The sequence below is a fragment of the Melospiza melodia genome, chromosome 3, assembly GCF_035770615.1.
Source record: "Melospiza melodia melodia isolate bMelMel2 chromosome 3, bMelMel2.pri, whole genome shotgun sequence".
In the NCBI taxonomy this organism is placed as follows: domain Eukaryota; kingdom Metazoa; phylum Chordata; class Aves; order Passeriformes; family Passerellidae; genus Melospiza; species Melospiza melodia.
In genome coordinates, this window is record NC_086196.1 from 31649727 (window position 1) to 31666265 (window position 16539).

General features: G+C 37.9%; 1 protein-coding gene across 1 annotated transcript in view; it reads left to right on the plus strand.

The window, feature by feature from the left end:
- LAMA2 (laminin subunit alpha 2) overlaps nucleotides 1-16539 on the plus strand; it is a 334586-nt gene that overhangs the window by 271915 nt on the left and 46132 nt on the right. The window contains exons 41-44 of the mRNA XM_063153343.1: nucleotides 1047-1185; nucleotides 6698-6800; nucleotides 12633-12749; nucleotides 16078-16260. Coding sequence (XP_063009413.1) covers nucleotides 1047-1185; nucleotides 6698-6800; nucleotides 12633-12749; nucleotides 16078-16260 — 542 coding nt within the window. The remainder of the gene's footprint in view (nucleotides 1-1046; nucleotides 1186-6697; nucleotides 6801-12632; nucleotides 12750-16077; nucleotides 16261-16539) is intronic.

Genomic DNA, 16539 nt, shown 5'->3' on the forward strand with positions numbered 1-16539 from the left:
GAGCCCAGCCGTCACAGTTCTCCAGAGAACAGATAAATTACTGGGATGGATTTTCCTTTCTTACACACACACTGTCTCAATGACTAGTTTATACAAGCTTGAACAGGTCCAACAGGAGTAATCTCTGTCTCTCTCATATTGCCATACACGTGCATGGCTAAAGAATTTCCCAGAGAGGCAAAAATCCAAGTTCAGATCCATTCTTATCTAGTTCAAGTGGGGATTTTACTGCATTTACACTTAATTCTTAAAATCAACATAGGCATTGGTCATAAAGGCTACTGAGATAGTTGTCTTCAAGTTCATTCTGTAGATGCAGCAATTCTTTGTAGAAAATGTTTTAATATATCATACAGAGAGAGTGCAAGAAAAGTTATTTCCCCAGCCTGCTGACTAGAAATTTCCCTAGGAAGGAGGCTAGCTGAACACTGTCTCTGCACCAGCAAATACTAACTGTATTTATTTATAGCAATCAGAATGGAGTATTTCATGTAAATTGGACATCACATTCAATATGAAGCATTACTGCCTATGTTTTTCATTTTGGTCAGCAAACTTAACATTTAGGATTTGGTTTAGACTGTGAGATCACCTTCAAAACTAGCAATTCTGTGTTTGGCAGGCAGACCAAGAAATTAGTTTTTCAGATATTCTGCTTTAAAACATGCCTGTGGTGATCCTTCATACAGTTCAGGTTTCCTCATGTTGCCTGGCTCAGCACATAGCCTAAAAACCCACATGATGAATATGCTACTTGCATTAGAGCATTAAGCACAGTGTTATCTTTTCTCAGTGTCTGGTCTATTTTTATCTCACAGAACTTCTCTTTTAGTGAACATTGTTCTTTATGTCTCTCTGCCCAGATGAAATATTAATTCCATTAAACACATGATGCCAGATCTCCTGAAATCTCAAATGTAGCGTTGCTCTCTAAACACCTTAGAAATAGCCTTAGAAATACAGGCTGTTTCAAAATATAGGATACTCTGTTCTGTTGAGCTCTGGCAGCAGGTTTAATGGTGTGTTTACTTTCCTCATCCCAACAGAATCCTTACTGAAGCAAAAAACCTCTCTTTCAATGCCACACGTGCTTTCAATGCTTATACTAACATCAAGGATTCCATAGATGAAGCTGAAAGAGTTGCCAAGGAAGCCAAGTCTCTTGCAAATGAAGCTATGCAAGAGGTAAGGAAAATGAGTACATGAAAAAGAACGTTTAGATTTTTTGTGGAATGTGCTACATCTGATCTCAGATCCATGTTTTGCCATCTTAAAACTTTATGTGAAGACCTTTGCCATCAAGCATTCTTGTTTTTGTGATCAGAAAGCTATGCCTCTGTCATAGCTATGTGTACCTTCAGACAGTCCCTATTTATTCCTAACTCATGATCCTTAATTTTGTTCCCCATTTTATTTACTATCCTTCCTCCTGAAGGATAGTAAATAAAATGTGTATGGCTCAAGCCAACAGCTTTGATTCAGGAGCCATCTGATATTCAATAGTGCAAGTTTAGATGTGGATAATACATTCATTAAATATAAAGAACTTGGTACCTTAATTAACTCTTTAGCTTAGTTCCCTGAAAATGCTTGAAGGCACTTCTCTGCACATCAGATGAACTGCATGCACCTGGCCAGAATTCTAGAAATGGAGAATTGTAGGAGGAGAGTGGAAATTTTATTCGCTTTGTGAACTCTACTAGTTTTTGCAGAGAAATTTTATTCTCACTATGAGGTAGCACTGTAAACTTCCAGAGAAAATGAAGAGAACTTTTAAAAATAGGATTGTAAGGTAAAGTCAGCTCTCCACCCTGGGTCACAATGAAGATCTTGGCTCTTTGATGCTTATACTGTGAGCAGAAAGCATTCTGAGCATAGCCAAAATTATCTTTAAGGTCGATATCAGAGGAGTTAGTGGCTAATTTCTGGGAGTCGGTCAGAGACCAACAGGCATGCCCTCCACATGCATACAGAAATGTGAGGCAGTGACTGTATAATATGAGAGTGCCAGAACTTATATTTGATATAGGGACTTGTAGATGAGCAGAAACAGCTTGTAGTTACAGCACATGTATGTGAATAAATGTACATGAATAAAAGTAGCTTACAGAGGGCTACTTCAGTCAAATGCATTATGAGAATAGCAAAATCAATCACGTCCTGTGAAGCTCTGTATTCGTCAGAGGGATAAAGTGAAGGAGCCACTGCCCAAAGATTTCAATATTTGCAGGCTGTTTATATTTTCAGTGTTTTTTCAAATAACACTAACCACTGTATTTCTCTCTTAATGAATAAAATCACCTCACACATTACAATGTGCTAGTTCTCTGTAAATTGTTCATTGTTTTACCAGAATGCCTAATTACACCACAGAAGTAAATAAGGGCCTGGCCCTTTTTGTTTTTTCCTTCTCATTAGAATTTAATATGTAATGTCTTTTTCTCCTTTCACAACTTGGAATGAGTGAGACAGGCAGCTGTTTGAAAAGGATTGAAAAGGAGAAAGAAAGACACATAGAGCAATAAAGAAACAAAGCTAGCAATTACAGGATGATGACAAAAGTATATATATTACTGGGTGATTATAGCATAGAGAGAAAGGGGATTGATAATTTAATTGATGGAGGTCAAGATGGATGATATGATGTAAATAGAAGCAAGTGAGTAGCAAGGAAAGAGATGAAAATATTAGGGTGATGTTTTCAGCATCTCCTTTGCATGTATTCATTAGAAGGAGCTTGGTTTTTTTTTTATGAGCAGTGTATGTGAAATGGGGTTCTAGTTGATGAGGAAGAAAATTGAGGCAGCTGATGCCTTTTAAATGTGATTGACTTGATATAGAGGTCATTGGTGGTTTGCCATCAAATTGCTGCAGAGCAATAGATTTAGCTGTTATTTTTTATATGTTCATTTGAGGGTTTTGAGCCAGATTTTTAAAATGTCAGCTGTGAACTACAGTCATCCCTTCTTTATTCTGTTTCCTTGTTTGTGTTTAAAGACTATTGAATGGTTGCTCAGCCTAGGTGAAGAGTTTAACTGGTAAAATTGGTAACCAGGTAAATCAGGGTCCCACTTTCTGGAGGTCCCAAGGAGCTTTTAGCTGAGCTTCAGCACAAGACCAGGAATGTACCCTCAGTCAGGGCTGTCTGGAGCACAGTGGCTCAAAAGGTCTCCTAGAAGACAGCATAAGCCCCTAGAAGGTGTGATGCCAGCTTTCTGAGAAGCTGCTGTGGGGACCCTGTGACATGATGGTGATCATGTCTTTCCCCTCCTTTTGAAAGAGCATGTTCTCTTCTGGATGCCTGTTTTCTGTAAAAGACTCTTGAGTTCCAGGTGTGAATAAATAATGGAGAAAAGTGCTGTAGCCTACTTTGCTTCCCTGATCCTCACCTTTCCTATTCACCAGGAATAATGTTGGTGCAGGGGGATGAAGGTTTCCCAACAGCAACAAGCTGGTGTATGAACCAGAGACTGTATGGACAGGTTTTGGTTTTAGGTTCTATCCTCTACATCGCTGGACCAAATTATTTACAAGAATCTTCATGATATCTCAAGGGGTTTTTTGTTTTGGTTTTGGCTTGTAATGGGAAAATGACTTAATTTTCAAATTAATCTAATGTTGCTAAAGCATGAATGAAAAGATGCTCAAAATCCATTGTGATTACAGGAAGCCTGATAAATTACTGGAAAAATGTATTAAAAATATGACAGAAAAATTCCTCCTGAGGTTTTCCTGATGGATTTGCTCTCCCCTTTGAAAGCAAAATAAATTCATCAGAAATGAGAAATCTTTAGCATTCAGGCAGTTTCAGCATTCCATTACTTAGATAGTAACAGATAGGAGTCAGGTTAACATATTCTGGTCTTATCTCATAGATCAAAATGGTAGTTGCACACTGTATATTAAAAAAGTGGATTATTCTTAGGCTGTTTAGAAAGGACTTAGAGGCTGGGGACTGTAGGAAGCACAAGGGACACATCAAGTGTTTAGGGTCCTGCTTTCTTCTTTGATTTTGACTTTCTTTGTAGATGGTGCCCCAGCAGTTCTGTTGGCTGTCTAGATTTCCTAACATAAAGCTGCCTAGAAATCCTTGGGAGGATGCCCTGAGGTGCAAATAATTTTTGGTATCCATCTTCAGGACTAGCAGAAATGAGAGTAACCCTGTTTCTTGCATAGGAGGAAACTTCATGATGTAAGTGTATGGGAAAAGAAAATCATTCAAGAACAAGGCAGAACTATTTTTAACTGATTTGAATTAGCACTAAGCCTAAAAGCTTTGTACCTGTGTAAGTTCATGTGATCCTCAACACTACCCCAGTGCATTTATGCCTGTAAACCATGACTGAGGCAGCACTGTTTGGGTACATGACATGGTCCCACTTCTGCATAAGATGAAGCAGAGGTTCAAACTGCCCAGGGTTTGCATGGGGAGGGTAGGGGCCATGAGAAAGCCACAGGGACAGGAAGGTACTGTCTGCAGGTTGTGGACATTTTGGAAGAGACAGAATTAGAACAAATTAAATTCTAGAGACCCTGACATTTTCAAATTTATTTTGAATCACAATATTTTTTTCTTTTTTTTAGTTCTTTTTTTTTTTTAACAGTATTTGTCCCAATGTAGAAAATAATGTCAAAGTCTGTTGGCTATAAATCCTACTAAATTAAAGTGGTTCACCATGACCCAGGCTTGCCGCAAGTGTGTGGACTCACACAAAGTCATAAAATGTTTGGGTTTTAATTACTGACTGCTTCATGACTTGACATCTCATGGACCCCATGAAAAACTAGTAAAAAAGTACATTTTCTATCAGATGTCTTAATAAATCCTTATTTTCAAAATTCTTTTTAAAAAATATAAAGTAAACTTTTAATTAGTACAAGTTTATTCTCTCTGAAAAGGCTCTTCTAGTATTAACTTTATGCTGAAACCTGTTTCTGACTAATTGTCAGCACTTGCCCAATTACTGTCCCTGATTTGATGAACTTCTTGGTATTGCATTGTAAATCTGGCTTTCCAACGTCATTGTATTGAGTATAAACTGCTTCAGCAGCCAGTCAGCCATGCCTAGTTATATAACAATAATAATAACAATAACAACAACAACAATCATTATTTTTGAAGTCTGTGGTCACAGAGTGATCACACTCTGTGTTCTGTTTCTAGTAGAAAAAGAAATTTAAAAGTATTGTCTGATTTGACAGGTGCATCTGTCCCAAAATCTGGCCAAACATTCTTCCTTCAGAAGCAGTCTTTTGCTTCACTGGGTAGTTTTTTGATTTTTTCCCTGTTTTCTTTTTTATGTTTTTCTGTTACCAGTGCTGCTTGTTACTATGTGGTAGAGAAAATCTATAAGAAACTCATTTTTTTCATCTTTTGAATGTATATGTTTTTGTTGTTGAAAGGAATGTGTACACAGCTTAATATTTCAGGTGAGCTTGGGAAATGGCAGTGATGTGTGCCTTAGTTCTTAAAGTCACATAAAAGCTTGTATTTACATCCTATCTAAATACAAGGAATTCTTAAATAGCTATATCCCTGTGACATGGCAACATATATACTGTGAGATATCCCCTAATAAAAAGCTCGGTTCTGAATTTTGAAAGTGTCCAAAGCATTCTTTAAGATTTTTAAAAGAAAGAGAAACAGCAAGTTTACTACATGTTTTTTACAGTATCTGAAAAACATCAGAGCTTCAGCAATATGTGAAATGTCACTTCTGGGCTTGCTCATTATAAAAATAATGAATAGCAATAATAATTGTGTCATTTAATTGACACACAGTTAATTTTTGAGTATATGTATCTGCCCTGGAAAATGAAAAGTAGCTGCTTCTTAATTACATACCAGTTACAAGGCTATGACCCATGGCTAATACAGAATGTTATCTGGCTGTCAGGAGTATTCTCAAAGAAATGTATTCAGTATGATGTGTGACCTGAGTTCAGTCTTACAAACTGAGCAGTAAGTGGTTCAGAACCTGGAGCATTTTCTACTGACTGAAAACACTAATCTAATTTAGAAAAATCATTCCACCTATTGATCAGTCTCTGCACTGAAGGTAGAGATGGATGTTTTTCAGGAGAAAGATCTTTAAGTAGCATGATAGGATGAAGGATGGTAACTTAGTAATAAAATTCTTTCAGATTAACTGCAGTTTGCCCTTCTTTTAAAACTCTATTTCTTATTTCTTTAGTCACCTAGCAATTACAATTTTTTAATTTAACTACAGATGAATCTCAGTTGTCATTATTAGAGTCATCAGATCCAGTCTGGCCTCTAAAGTTTCTGTAGCTGCAGTTGGAGAGAAATACTGTATTTCATGGTGTTCTGTCCATAGCTGGAAAAATAAATACATATTGTATTGTAACATAGACATATTTTGTATGTTGGTTTTGGACAGTTTTGCTCTTAGAGTCAAATCTGTTTCTTTAATACTGTAAGAATGTCTCTCTTTATTGATGTAATCTCTCATATTCCAAAGGGGATCTGACATACCATTAAAAAAATTTTTTAGAAAATTTTAGAATTTTTTTATTTTAGTTCTGTTAGACTAATATTATGGCTGTGGGATGTAATTCAGAGTCCATTGATGTGCATGTAAAATGTAGATGACTGTTCACTTAGATCATGATCACATGTCTTTTATGACCTCAGACTTTCCTGTCTGTTTGACACTTTGTTTTTCTCTGTCCACAGACGTCTGGTCCTGAAGGATCACTGAAGGATGGCGCCAAGAACTCACTCAAGAAAAGCTTCAGGGTCCTTAACGAAGCCAAGATTTTAGAAAGTGATGTTAAAGGTATGTGCAGTATATGGCATTCAGACCCACTAAATAGAGCAAAAATATGTTGTGAGGCTGCTGTGCTTCTCTTGCTAACTACAATAAGGGCAAGAGTAAGGGCAGAAAAATTGCACAGAGTAAATATTGAAGACTGAGTTTTAAACTTGTCACAGAGATGATGCATGAATCTTCCTCATCCTGCCAGCTTAGTTAAGCTAAGAAACTAATAAGAGGCTTGCTTCTTATTAGAAACAAGACAGATTTTCATAATAGAGCCCTGTCTTCTATGTTTTGGCATAAAAAAATTCTATTTTGCCTCCTGGGAGATACATTAAGAAGAACATGCAGCATAAAGGAGGTGATCCATGCACCTTAGTCATCTTTTGGCTATTACTGCACTTTAGTTTTGGCAGCTCTATGACTTCCAACTGCAGAACTCGTTAACAAGTAAACACAATGTTTAATAAGGTCATAAAGCATAATGTTTCACACGGTCATTAATTGCATTTCATTGTCATACACTGTGTGAAAGTGAAAAACATTATTATTTTCTTGTAGCCGAACTGAGGGGAAGAAATGTGTCTGAGTTACTCGTAAATCTTGGGTGTGTATTTAGGGTCTTCTTTATTGCAACTCTCTACTTCTAGATTCAGTACAGATTTAGGGCTGGAGGAACACATTTCAGGAAATATGTTATAGAAAATCACAAGACTATTGGAAGAGGCCAGTGTGCAATTTCAGTAGCATGGCTGAAGCAGAAAAAAATAGTGATGCTTTCTGGAATGCAAACTGCTGCAGCTTGCCATGGCTGGTGTATGAGACACTAAAACAGCTGTGTGAGGCAGCCTCTCCCCTGCCACAGCACTCCAGTGAGCACACTCAGCACCTCAGACCAGAGTCCACAGCTCCCTGTGCCCCCCAGGCAGGTCTAGTGAAGTAAAGCACAGTTCCCTGTTTTCAAGGACAAATTAAAATGGTGTCTCTACAAGCATGGACGTGAATTCCCTGTGTCCACAAAACTGTCCAATTTAACCCTGAGACAAGATTTATTACTGCAGAGAATTTTGAAAAAAGTTATTTTCCCATTGTACCAGTGAAAATTTAAGTTGATAACAGTTTAGTAATTCAGAAGAAAATGTCCAGACAGCCTAAAGATTCATAAAGCAAACTTAATGCAAGCAGGCAGCAATGCTTAAAATGCACATATTAGATCTTTGTCTATGTTTTTGCCCCAAACTGAAGGGTAATGAGATGGAGCTTTCTTTAATGCTTTCCAATACATCTTAAAGTGCTTCATAAAGACAAACATTCTGAACTTGAACAGTATGCCTTTTTACATCTAATAAAACATGTCCATGCTCCACAGCTAGACCCGTGGAGATCAGTTAGCATTGTGCCCAGAATGCAGATGTGTGAGAAGAAAATGCAATGACATACTTCTATTCCCCACTCTGCTTTTCCACCAAAGTGGTGATATTATTAGTATTGTGAATAACACAGAACATGGGTTATTAGTATTACGAACTAATTCTTTCTGGAGTCTTGCTTTTCCCATGAGAGAAATTGAGAGTTCAATGTCAAACTAATAGAAAGGTATTTTCTTAGAATCCTTATAAAGCCACCCTTTCAGAGTCTCAGCTGGAAGTGCAGGATGGCTAATGGGCACTCTATAAAGATCTGGTAGACAGAACTAATCACTAGCTTAAAATTTCTCTGTCTGCACTATAGGAAGTACATTAGTTTAAGTAATGAAGACCCATAATCCACTCAGCTAATATACACTCCAAAAATCCAGCCTGAGCCGTGATAGAGATGGGAGTGTTTTCTTCTTACATTATGACATTCCCCTGATTTGTGGCCAATTACCTGAGTTATAAAATGGCTGTTAATCATAAAAATGTTTTATATTACCATCAAAGACTGCTGAAACAGTCCTTACAAAGCAAAGCTTGTGACAGAAGCTATTAAAATGAAGATTTAGTCATTTCTCTCTCTGTGGGGTGAGGAGTTAGAACGAATAACCCTGGTGGGAGAAGCAAAATCTGTGTGTAGTACTGTGGCTAGGAAGGAATTTTGAAATTTGGCCTATCAGTGTATAAATGCTGCTGATCAATGAAAAGTGAAAATAAGATACACAAACTCCTCTTCAGCTCGAGACTGCTGTCAGGTGGCTACTGAAATTCTGCTAATGTAATTTCTTTTGCTTAAGAATTGACAGCTTTAGGGGGATGTGTCTTGTCAGACAACATGTGAATATTTTTAGCTAAAACATTTTCCAGCTGATAGGCAACATATCCAGCTTATAGATCCCATGTTTGTGTATTTTCCTCTGAGTGGTCTTTCTGCTGACCTGGCATGTTGTTGTATTCACCAGATTATGGCAGTCAGTGCTGAAGGTACTTTTTTGAAAAAGTTAAACTTAATTAGCTGCATTTCTCTAGTTACATCTCTTTCTCCTGTTTGTTCCTAATGCCAGTTTCTAAGTCTTGCTTGGTTTAGGAAAAAAAGAATCAGTTTGTGACTCATGTTCCTCTTTATAGGATGAGACTGTGGGAAGCAGGAATGCTATTTGGAAGAAGTAACCCAAAGATAACAGAAAGGGATGTGTGTAACAGTCAGTTCATTTCTGCAGTCTCCAGTCAATAAGAACAGATGCATTTGTTGCTCCTTGTAGATTTCCAACTTTAGTCTGGTTTTGGGATACATGAATTTAGTAGCATAGCCTCATTGCTGTTTTCTTGGTCAGTTTCATGTGGAAAAACTGCATTTATCCATACTGCCAAAAGATACCTGTTTCCACTATGTTCCTCTATATGTTTGTTCCACCATGATGGTGGCACATCATCATGAATTAACCAGTGTCACCTATTTATGTGATCTGCAGAGACTTGTAAAACCCCGTGTCTCTCGTAAATGACTCTGCATAAACAGTAAGTAACTAAATTCCTGAGTTCATCTTAAGATGAAATATATGTGCACAGCATTGTTTGTTTTCATTTGACTCCATTCATGCAGAGGAGTAAGGGATGATGCTTTATACTGTAATGCTTTGTTTAATATGAACAGAAATTGAAAATCTTTGTTCATGTTAACCAAGCCAGCAAATGCAAAGGCCAGTACATGCAAAGTCCTTCAGGTTCCTGCTTACTCTTTAGGGTTTAGTTTCAGCAATGCATGACTAGTTTTGCTGATTTGAACAGTGCATTTATTGGCATCTTGTGCAGAGCTGATCAAGTGAAAAAAACAGGATTGAGATAAATTTCTCATGATACTGCTCAACCTACACTTTAATGGGAGCTGACAGTGCCTGGCATCTTTCAGCGCAGACCTACCGACCTCTTCCAAGTCAGACAGGCTCTAAAGATTGTAGCTGCCTGTATTTTGACAAACTTCAGCACTCAGCTGGAGGATCTGGAGGATCTGGAGGATTTTGGGCCTTCAAATCGTTGTCACAGTTTTTTTATAAATGCTTATAATTAAAGGATGTGGAAAAGCTGACATGAAGTCAGTTCAGTTTGTGATTTATGCAAGAGATTAGTCCAGTGCTTAGTGAAGATGCCATCTGGATTACAAGATAAGAAGTTACTTCAAAACAAAACTTAATATCTCTGTGAAAAATGAACAATTTCCTTGAAAAGATGACATGGAACATAAAATCTCCTCACTTCCCCTTGTGTAAAAGCCTCCCTAGGAACACTTATTTATGGTTTTATTATTGTAACTAAAAAAAACCCTACCCACAGTAAAACTGTATTTGAGGAATAAAAAGAAAAATGCTAAACAGGTAGAGGCTCAATATTCAATTTCAGAATTTTTAGGGAAACTTCCCTTGTTAAATTCCATAAAAACCACTTTGCTGCTATGGTTACAAAGCTGTAAAGGGAAATCTGGAAACATGATTCTTCAGAAGTATAACTGGGGGATAATTAGCATGCTGGACAGGCAGAGTAGAAAGGAAAAAAAGACATTATTTAAAAGTATGTTACAAAGTTAGAACATCACCACCATAAATGAGTCAAACTTCTCAGAAATATTGACACATTTTATAAACACCAACATTCCACTTGAAATACCAAGAAATTATCAGGCAGACCATAATTTCAGAAATAAATGGTGGAAATAAAAGCAGGTTTTTTGGTATTATTATTTAACAGGAAAAGAACTCGGATAAAATCTCAAGGCACGCAAGACCAGAATCTCATTAATTCATCCTGGTTTAACAATGTCATGTTACAGGTAGCCTCCTTCAGCAGTGGGGACATAACCTGCCATTTAAAAATAAAGCTGTTTTTAAGGAGAAGAGTGACCGCATCATACATGCAATTCTTCCAAACTTTATTCTAGTGTTAACTGTGCATCCCACAGTTCACGCAAATGTCCTATTCTTCTGCAGAGCATTTTGCAGGAGTGAGGGCTTATCTCCAGGCACTCCTACAGTCCTGTGTGTTGCTCTAATTTAAATAAAGCAAACAGATTTCTTCGTCAATGACATTTCAAAAGGTCTAACAACAAAAGTATAGTTCTCATTTAAATTCCACGTGCTGTTTCAGCCTGGCTCTAGCCTTGGAAAATTTAATTAATAATTTCTTGTAGGCAATATGAATTTTGTTTGATTTTTCTCCTTACAAATTGCTTCTTGCACATCTAATTTTAAGAAACCATACTTTTTTTAGAATTTGTGGAATGTGACCCACATAGGTGTTTATTTTCAATAACTTGTCACATACCTGAAGGTCACAGTCATAGCTTGTCATCCTGAACTCCTTTTCTACAAATTATTCTTCTCTTCCAGCTATCAAGCTCAGTGATGTTAAATTAGTTTCCTAGTAGGATATGCCTTTAAGGAAAGAAATTACCAGCTGTCTATTCCAAAAAGCTTCATATTGATACAGAGAAATAATGAGAAATACCCACTACAGTAGTAGTTTAAGCATTAACTACATTTCTTTGTGTCAAATTTTACTTCTGAGTTTTGGGATCATGTTTGTTTCCATAGCCATAAAGCTTAGCTGGGATCTCAGTTTTGAGATTGTTGCATTGCTCTACTCGACACAGTTGAAAGGGCCCTGCGTAATTTTTATTTAAAGTAAATGCTGAAAAATAGGAACTTGCTTGTAAATGAGGATATCAGTTTCCACTGTGATGTACTAAATATGACACACCTGTGCCTTTGATTTGCACTGGTCCTTTGATTTGAACCAATTCTTAACTATGAATGTTTTTTACTAGGTGGGTATTTTCCCAAAGAATTTAGAATGTTTGTTTCATAATAATCTGATGTTACTGTATTCATCTCTTGTTGACAATTAGGAATCTTGTATTTTCCTTGGATGTTATGTCAACATCTTTGAGAAAATCCAAGAGAGCTACGCTCTTGCCACTCTAATTGCAACAGCAAGCTGGCCTAATGGATCTTGGTTCTTTCACACCACATTCAACTCATTCAGCTCAGGCAACCACCTTAAGAAGAAAGGCAGTAGCTTAATCTAGGAATCAAAACTGTGACTAACATCACAGTTGTTGACTCTATCAGTGGATCATTGTGTGAATTTGCCTAAAATGTAACATCATAACTAGTTCTTTCCTCAGCACGCCTTTGAAAAACCCGTATTAAGTATACACAACAGAACAAGGAACTCAAGCATTTAGATACTATGGAAGTGGGGAACTTAAAGAAACTGGAGAAGATAATCAGTGAACCCCACAAGTTCTGCTGGACTTCCTTATTTACACAATTTGATATAATAATAAAAAATGGCTTGCTTGTTACTATGCATTTGAAATTATATGCAAAGAAAGGATAGTGAAAATAAAGAGTTAAAGCTTCTGTATCCTATGCATTTTTTATAGAAAGGGGTGGTGATCTGAACAGCACACAGAACAGGCTGAAAGATGCTGATGAGAAGAATTCCATTCTCTTGAGAGCTTTGAATGAAACTTTAGGAAAGCTGTCAGCCATTCCTAACGGTAAGTTGGAAAAGTGTTGCAACATTTGACTCAGTTGAGCTCTTTTGTTTCTTTTTCCATCACTTAACATTTGTCTCATCAAGTTTTGCCTGTGTCACACTGGGTCTACTTTGACCACTGGCTGTTATAAAACAATGAACAATGTGAGAGAGAAAACTGAACTGAAAATATTACATGGTATCAGTCAGAATATTGGGATGGTAAAAGGTACCATGCTTGTGCCATTTGCAGAATGTTTCTGAAAAAAAATAGTTATGTTATCAGAAATTATGATACACTCCTGTTGTGGTGTGCTGTAATGTCCCATTTTGGCCTTCCAGGTCACTTCCCCAGGTGTGCCTATACGTCTATCCCTTCCCCCTTGCCCCCATGCTGAGTGAGTCCTGTCAATCAGGCTAAACGTTCCAGCAAGGCGTCTGTGTGGTTGGTCGAGTTCAAAGGATGCCCCTATGCCCAGAGGTCATTGGCCTGTCTGGGTGTCATCTTCCCCTGAGACCCTGCCCCTCTCACCTGGTTGGTGGCTCACCTGTGCCTCCCTTCCCCCTGTCCCTGAGCTTAAAAAGGTGATCAGACCATGCGGCCAGTATTCTGTTGGAGCAGGTCCTCACGTTCAGACCTCTGTAACCATGGAATAAACCTCTGGACATTAAACCCTCCAGCAGAATCCTCTCCTTTTTCTCTTCACCATCGCTTGAAGCTATTCCTCCTGAGGTAAACGGGGTTCCTAACAAGCCTGGACTTGTTCAGTGCCCAGCTGCAATCTCCAGCAAGCTAAGGTATCTCTGCAGTGACACACCGCAGTTGCTGCCTTTGGCCCAGCAGCGAGGGTCAGACTGGCCCAGGCACAATCTAACTGGTAATATTGGGAGCCGTATTCCAATACACTCCGAGACAAATAGTCTTTTGTTTATATGTGAAAAGTCTTTTTGAAGGTAATCTTTAAGGAAACACTATAATTTCACCAGTGTAGTTTAACCCAAGAAGAATAAATCTTTCTGACTTCACAGGAAAAACAGGGTGAAATTTGCTGCATTTTGTCTCACCTTTCTACCCCACTCTCAACATTTCCAGTCTGTTTGTTGTTGTACATCTCTTTTGGCCTGTAAATTGCTTGGAACTGGAACAGGTTTTCCTCAATAGACTCTGAAGTGCTGCACTTTTGTGACCCACCCTGAAGGCAAGGGTGACTGGGTTCTTGTTAATAGATCCCTTGGGGTGGGTTAGAGTGAAATGACATTGAATGACCAGAGGAGAGGAGAGGAGAGTTAGTGGAAAGGAAAGATACTACACATATGGAGCCATCAACAAGACTTGGTTGTTGCAATTTATCTGTCCCTTGGTCAAAGTGATGGTCACAGGATCAAAGTCATCGATCCATCCAGGGTGGTGGAAACCCCGCACAAGTTTAGTGGATTAAGATACATTCAGGTTCAGGTGGGAGCTCCCAAGTACCTCCCCTGGAGAGTAGTTTTACACTGTTTGATGCAGCACTGTCTCATATGCCGTCCTCTGGTAGAAGGCCCCCGAATTGAGTCTGGGGTTTTTGGTTATGACCCCTTGTAAGACATGGCTGTTCTTACTCTGTCTGGGGTAGTTGGGCCAGTGACATCTTCTCAGAAGGCATGAACACCTCCAGTCCTGTGTGTGAATGTCCCAACACATGCCCCAGGCAGGCGAGTTTTACACCACAGCCAGTGGTGTAAGGGAGGATATTGGCACCATAAAAAGCATTATCCCAGCTCCACAGGATTTGCTTCTTATCGACCTTTTTCCTAATCTGGCTCAAAAAAAGATCTCCTTGCTGGAGAAAGGTCGCTTAGTTTTGGGTATCCTCTGGTGATGGGTGAGATCCCTGGGCTGTTCTTATGCAAATCAAAGGTTTCATCACCACACATCCAAAAACTCTGCTCCTCCCCTTAATTTAGGAGTTACTGACCTCAGCATAGTAACTGCTGCTTTTACCAATGGACCACTGCTTGAGTCATTAGCCTTCAACATTTCAGTGTTTCATATATGCACACTTGTCATTCCTTGGTAGCTTTTATTTTTAAATGTAATACTCATTAAAATCCCAAAGTCCAGGGATGTTAGCTATGTTGCATTGTGATAGCAAGGGACAGGGAGCTATATCTCACTTTAATTATAATGAATAGTGAAAGATAAAATGAATGTTTTTAAAAATAAAATGTTTATAATCAATCTATTTTTTTTTTTCAATGAGCACTTTATAAACTGAAGTTTAGCCTTAAGAAAAGTCTCTGAAGAAATTCTGTATTCTGTCTGATTTCTGATGGTCTAGAGGGTTCAGACTGCTAGTAATCCCTTAGCATAAAAACAATTTACTGTTCATCTTGTACATTTTTGTGGCTTTAAGATTGCAGCTAACTGAAAAGTTTTGGTTTAGATTTAATAATCCTTGAAATCAGCACTCACAAAATGAATGGTTTAATATTTCATGCTCATCATGTACCATTTCTTGGGTTTTGGTCAAGATACTGACATGGTTATTTGTCTTCAGCACAGATAAGATGTCTCAGTCAACCAAAATGGACCTCTAAGGCCTGTTAACCTTAGGACACAGAATACTAAATATGGAACAAGTAAAAGTAGTATGAATTATGCAATCATTAGCAATGTAATAAACTCTTGGCAGATTAGAACTACAGGATGCTTACTCTTGGCACAGGGACACTCATAAAAACAAGCAGATGAGTATTAAGAATGAAATTAAGAGGAAATAAATGGCTTGGATAAGAAAATGGAGTAAATTAGTTGTCCAACAGGAAAATGATCAAATGAGGAAGGGAGAGAAAATGACCCTGTCATATATCTTGTTAAAGGATTTGAGAGAGCAGAGAGCAGCTTAAACTAATAATTCTTCTGTCCCTGCTATACTAATAGTCAGATAAAAGCAGAAAGATTCAGAATGAGGTACACAGAGCTCATGTGGGACAAAAACAAACATGTGCAGGGATGGCATATTTTAGGGTGTGGCTGCAAATAATCTGTGGGAAAAATAGAGACAAGTAAGACAGTAACTCTAGCTTTCACTCAGCCAGAAAGGTGCATGACCTCTAATAATGGCCCAAAAGGAACTACTTAGGTATGATGGAAAAAGGCAATCGGGGTTCTCTTTTGTTTCTCTTGTCAGAACTGACAATGATAATGGTTTATTAAAGATTCTATGGTATTTCTGAGGTGCTGTTGTATTTGAAGGGTTTTTCAGAAATAAAGGTGGAGTTTTTTGGAGCACAGATATATATCTTTACTCAAAAAAGTTACTTCTGCACTCTGGGCAATCATTTTCATTATCATTTTCTACCTACAGATACAGCTGTAAAGGTGCAGGCAGCCAAAGACAAAGCAAGACAAGCCAATGATACTGCAAATGATGTCCTGGCCCAGATTAAAGACCTCAATCGGAATCTCCTGGGCTTGAGAAAAAACTACAGTAAACTTACAGATGATGTGGCCAAAACAAATGCAGTTGTGAAGGATCCAGTCAAGAACAGTAAGATCTTTTTTCGGATTGTTTGGTGGTGGTTTTTTTCAGTTTGTGCTTTTCATTTCGTATCTCAAAATGAAACAGAGACACTCCAGAATTTCACTTACATAGCATTACTACAGTATGCTGGGATAAAAGAACTCTATCACTTCTATTTTCTGGGCTTCTTATATATACTAAAAGGGACCATAAGTCCCTTTGAAAGCTAAGGTTTCTGTGGAAAGAATTTTAAATCTTAAAGACTAGCGCTTAGTAGTTGCAAGAAAAGCTAATGTCAGCAGGATG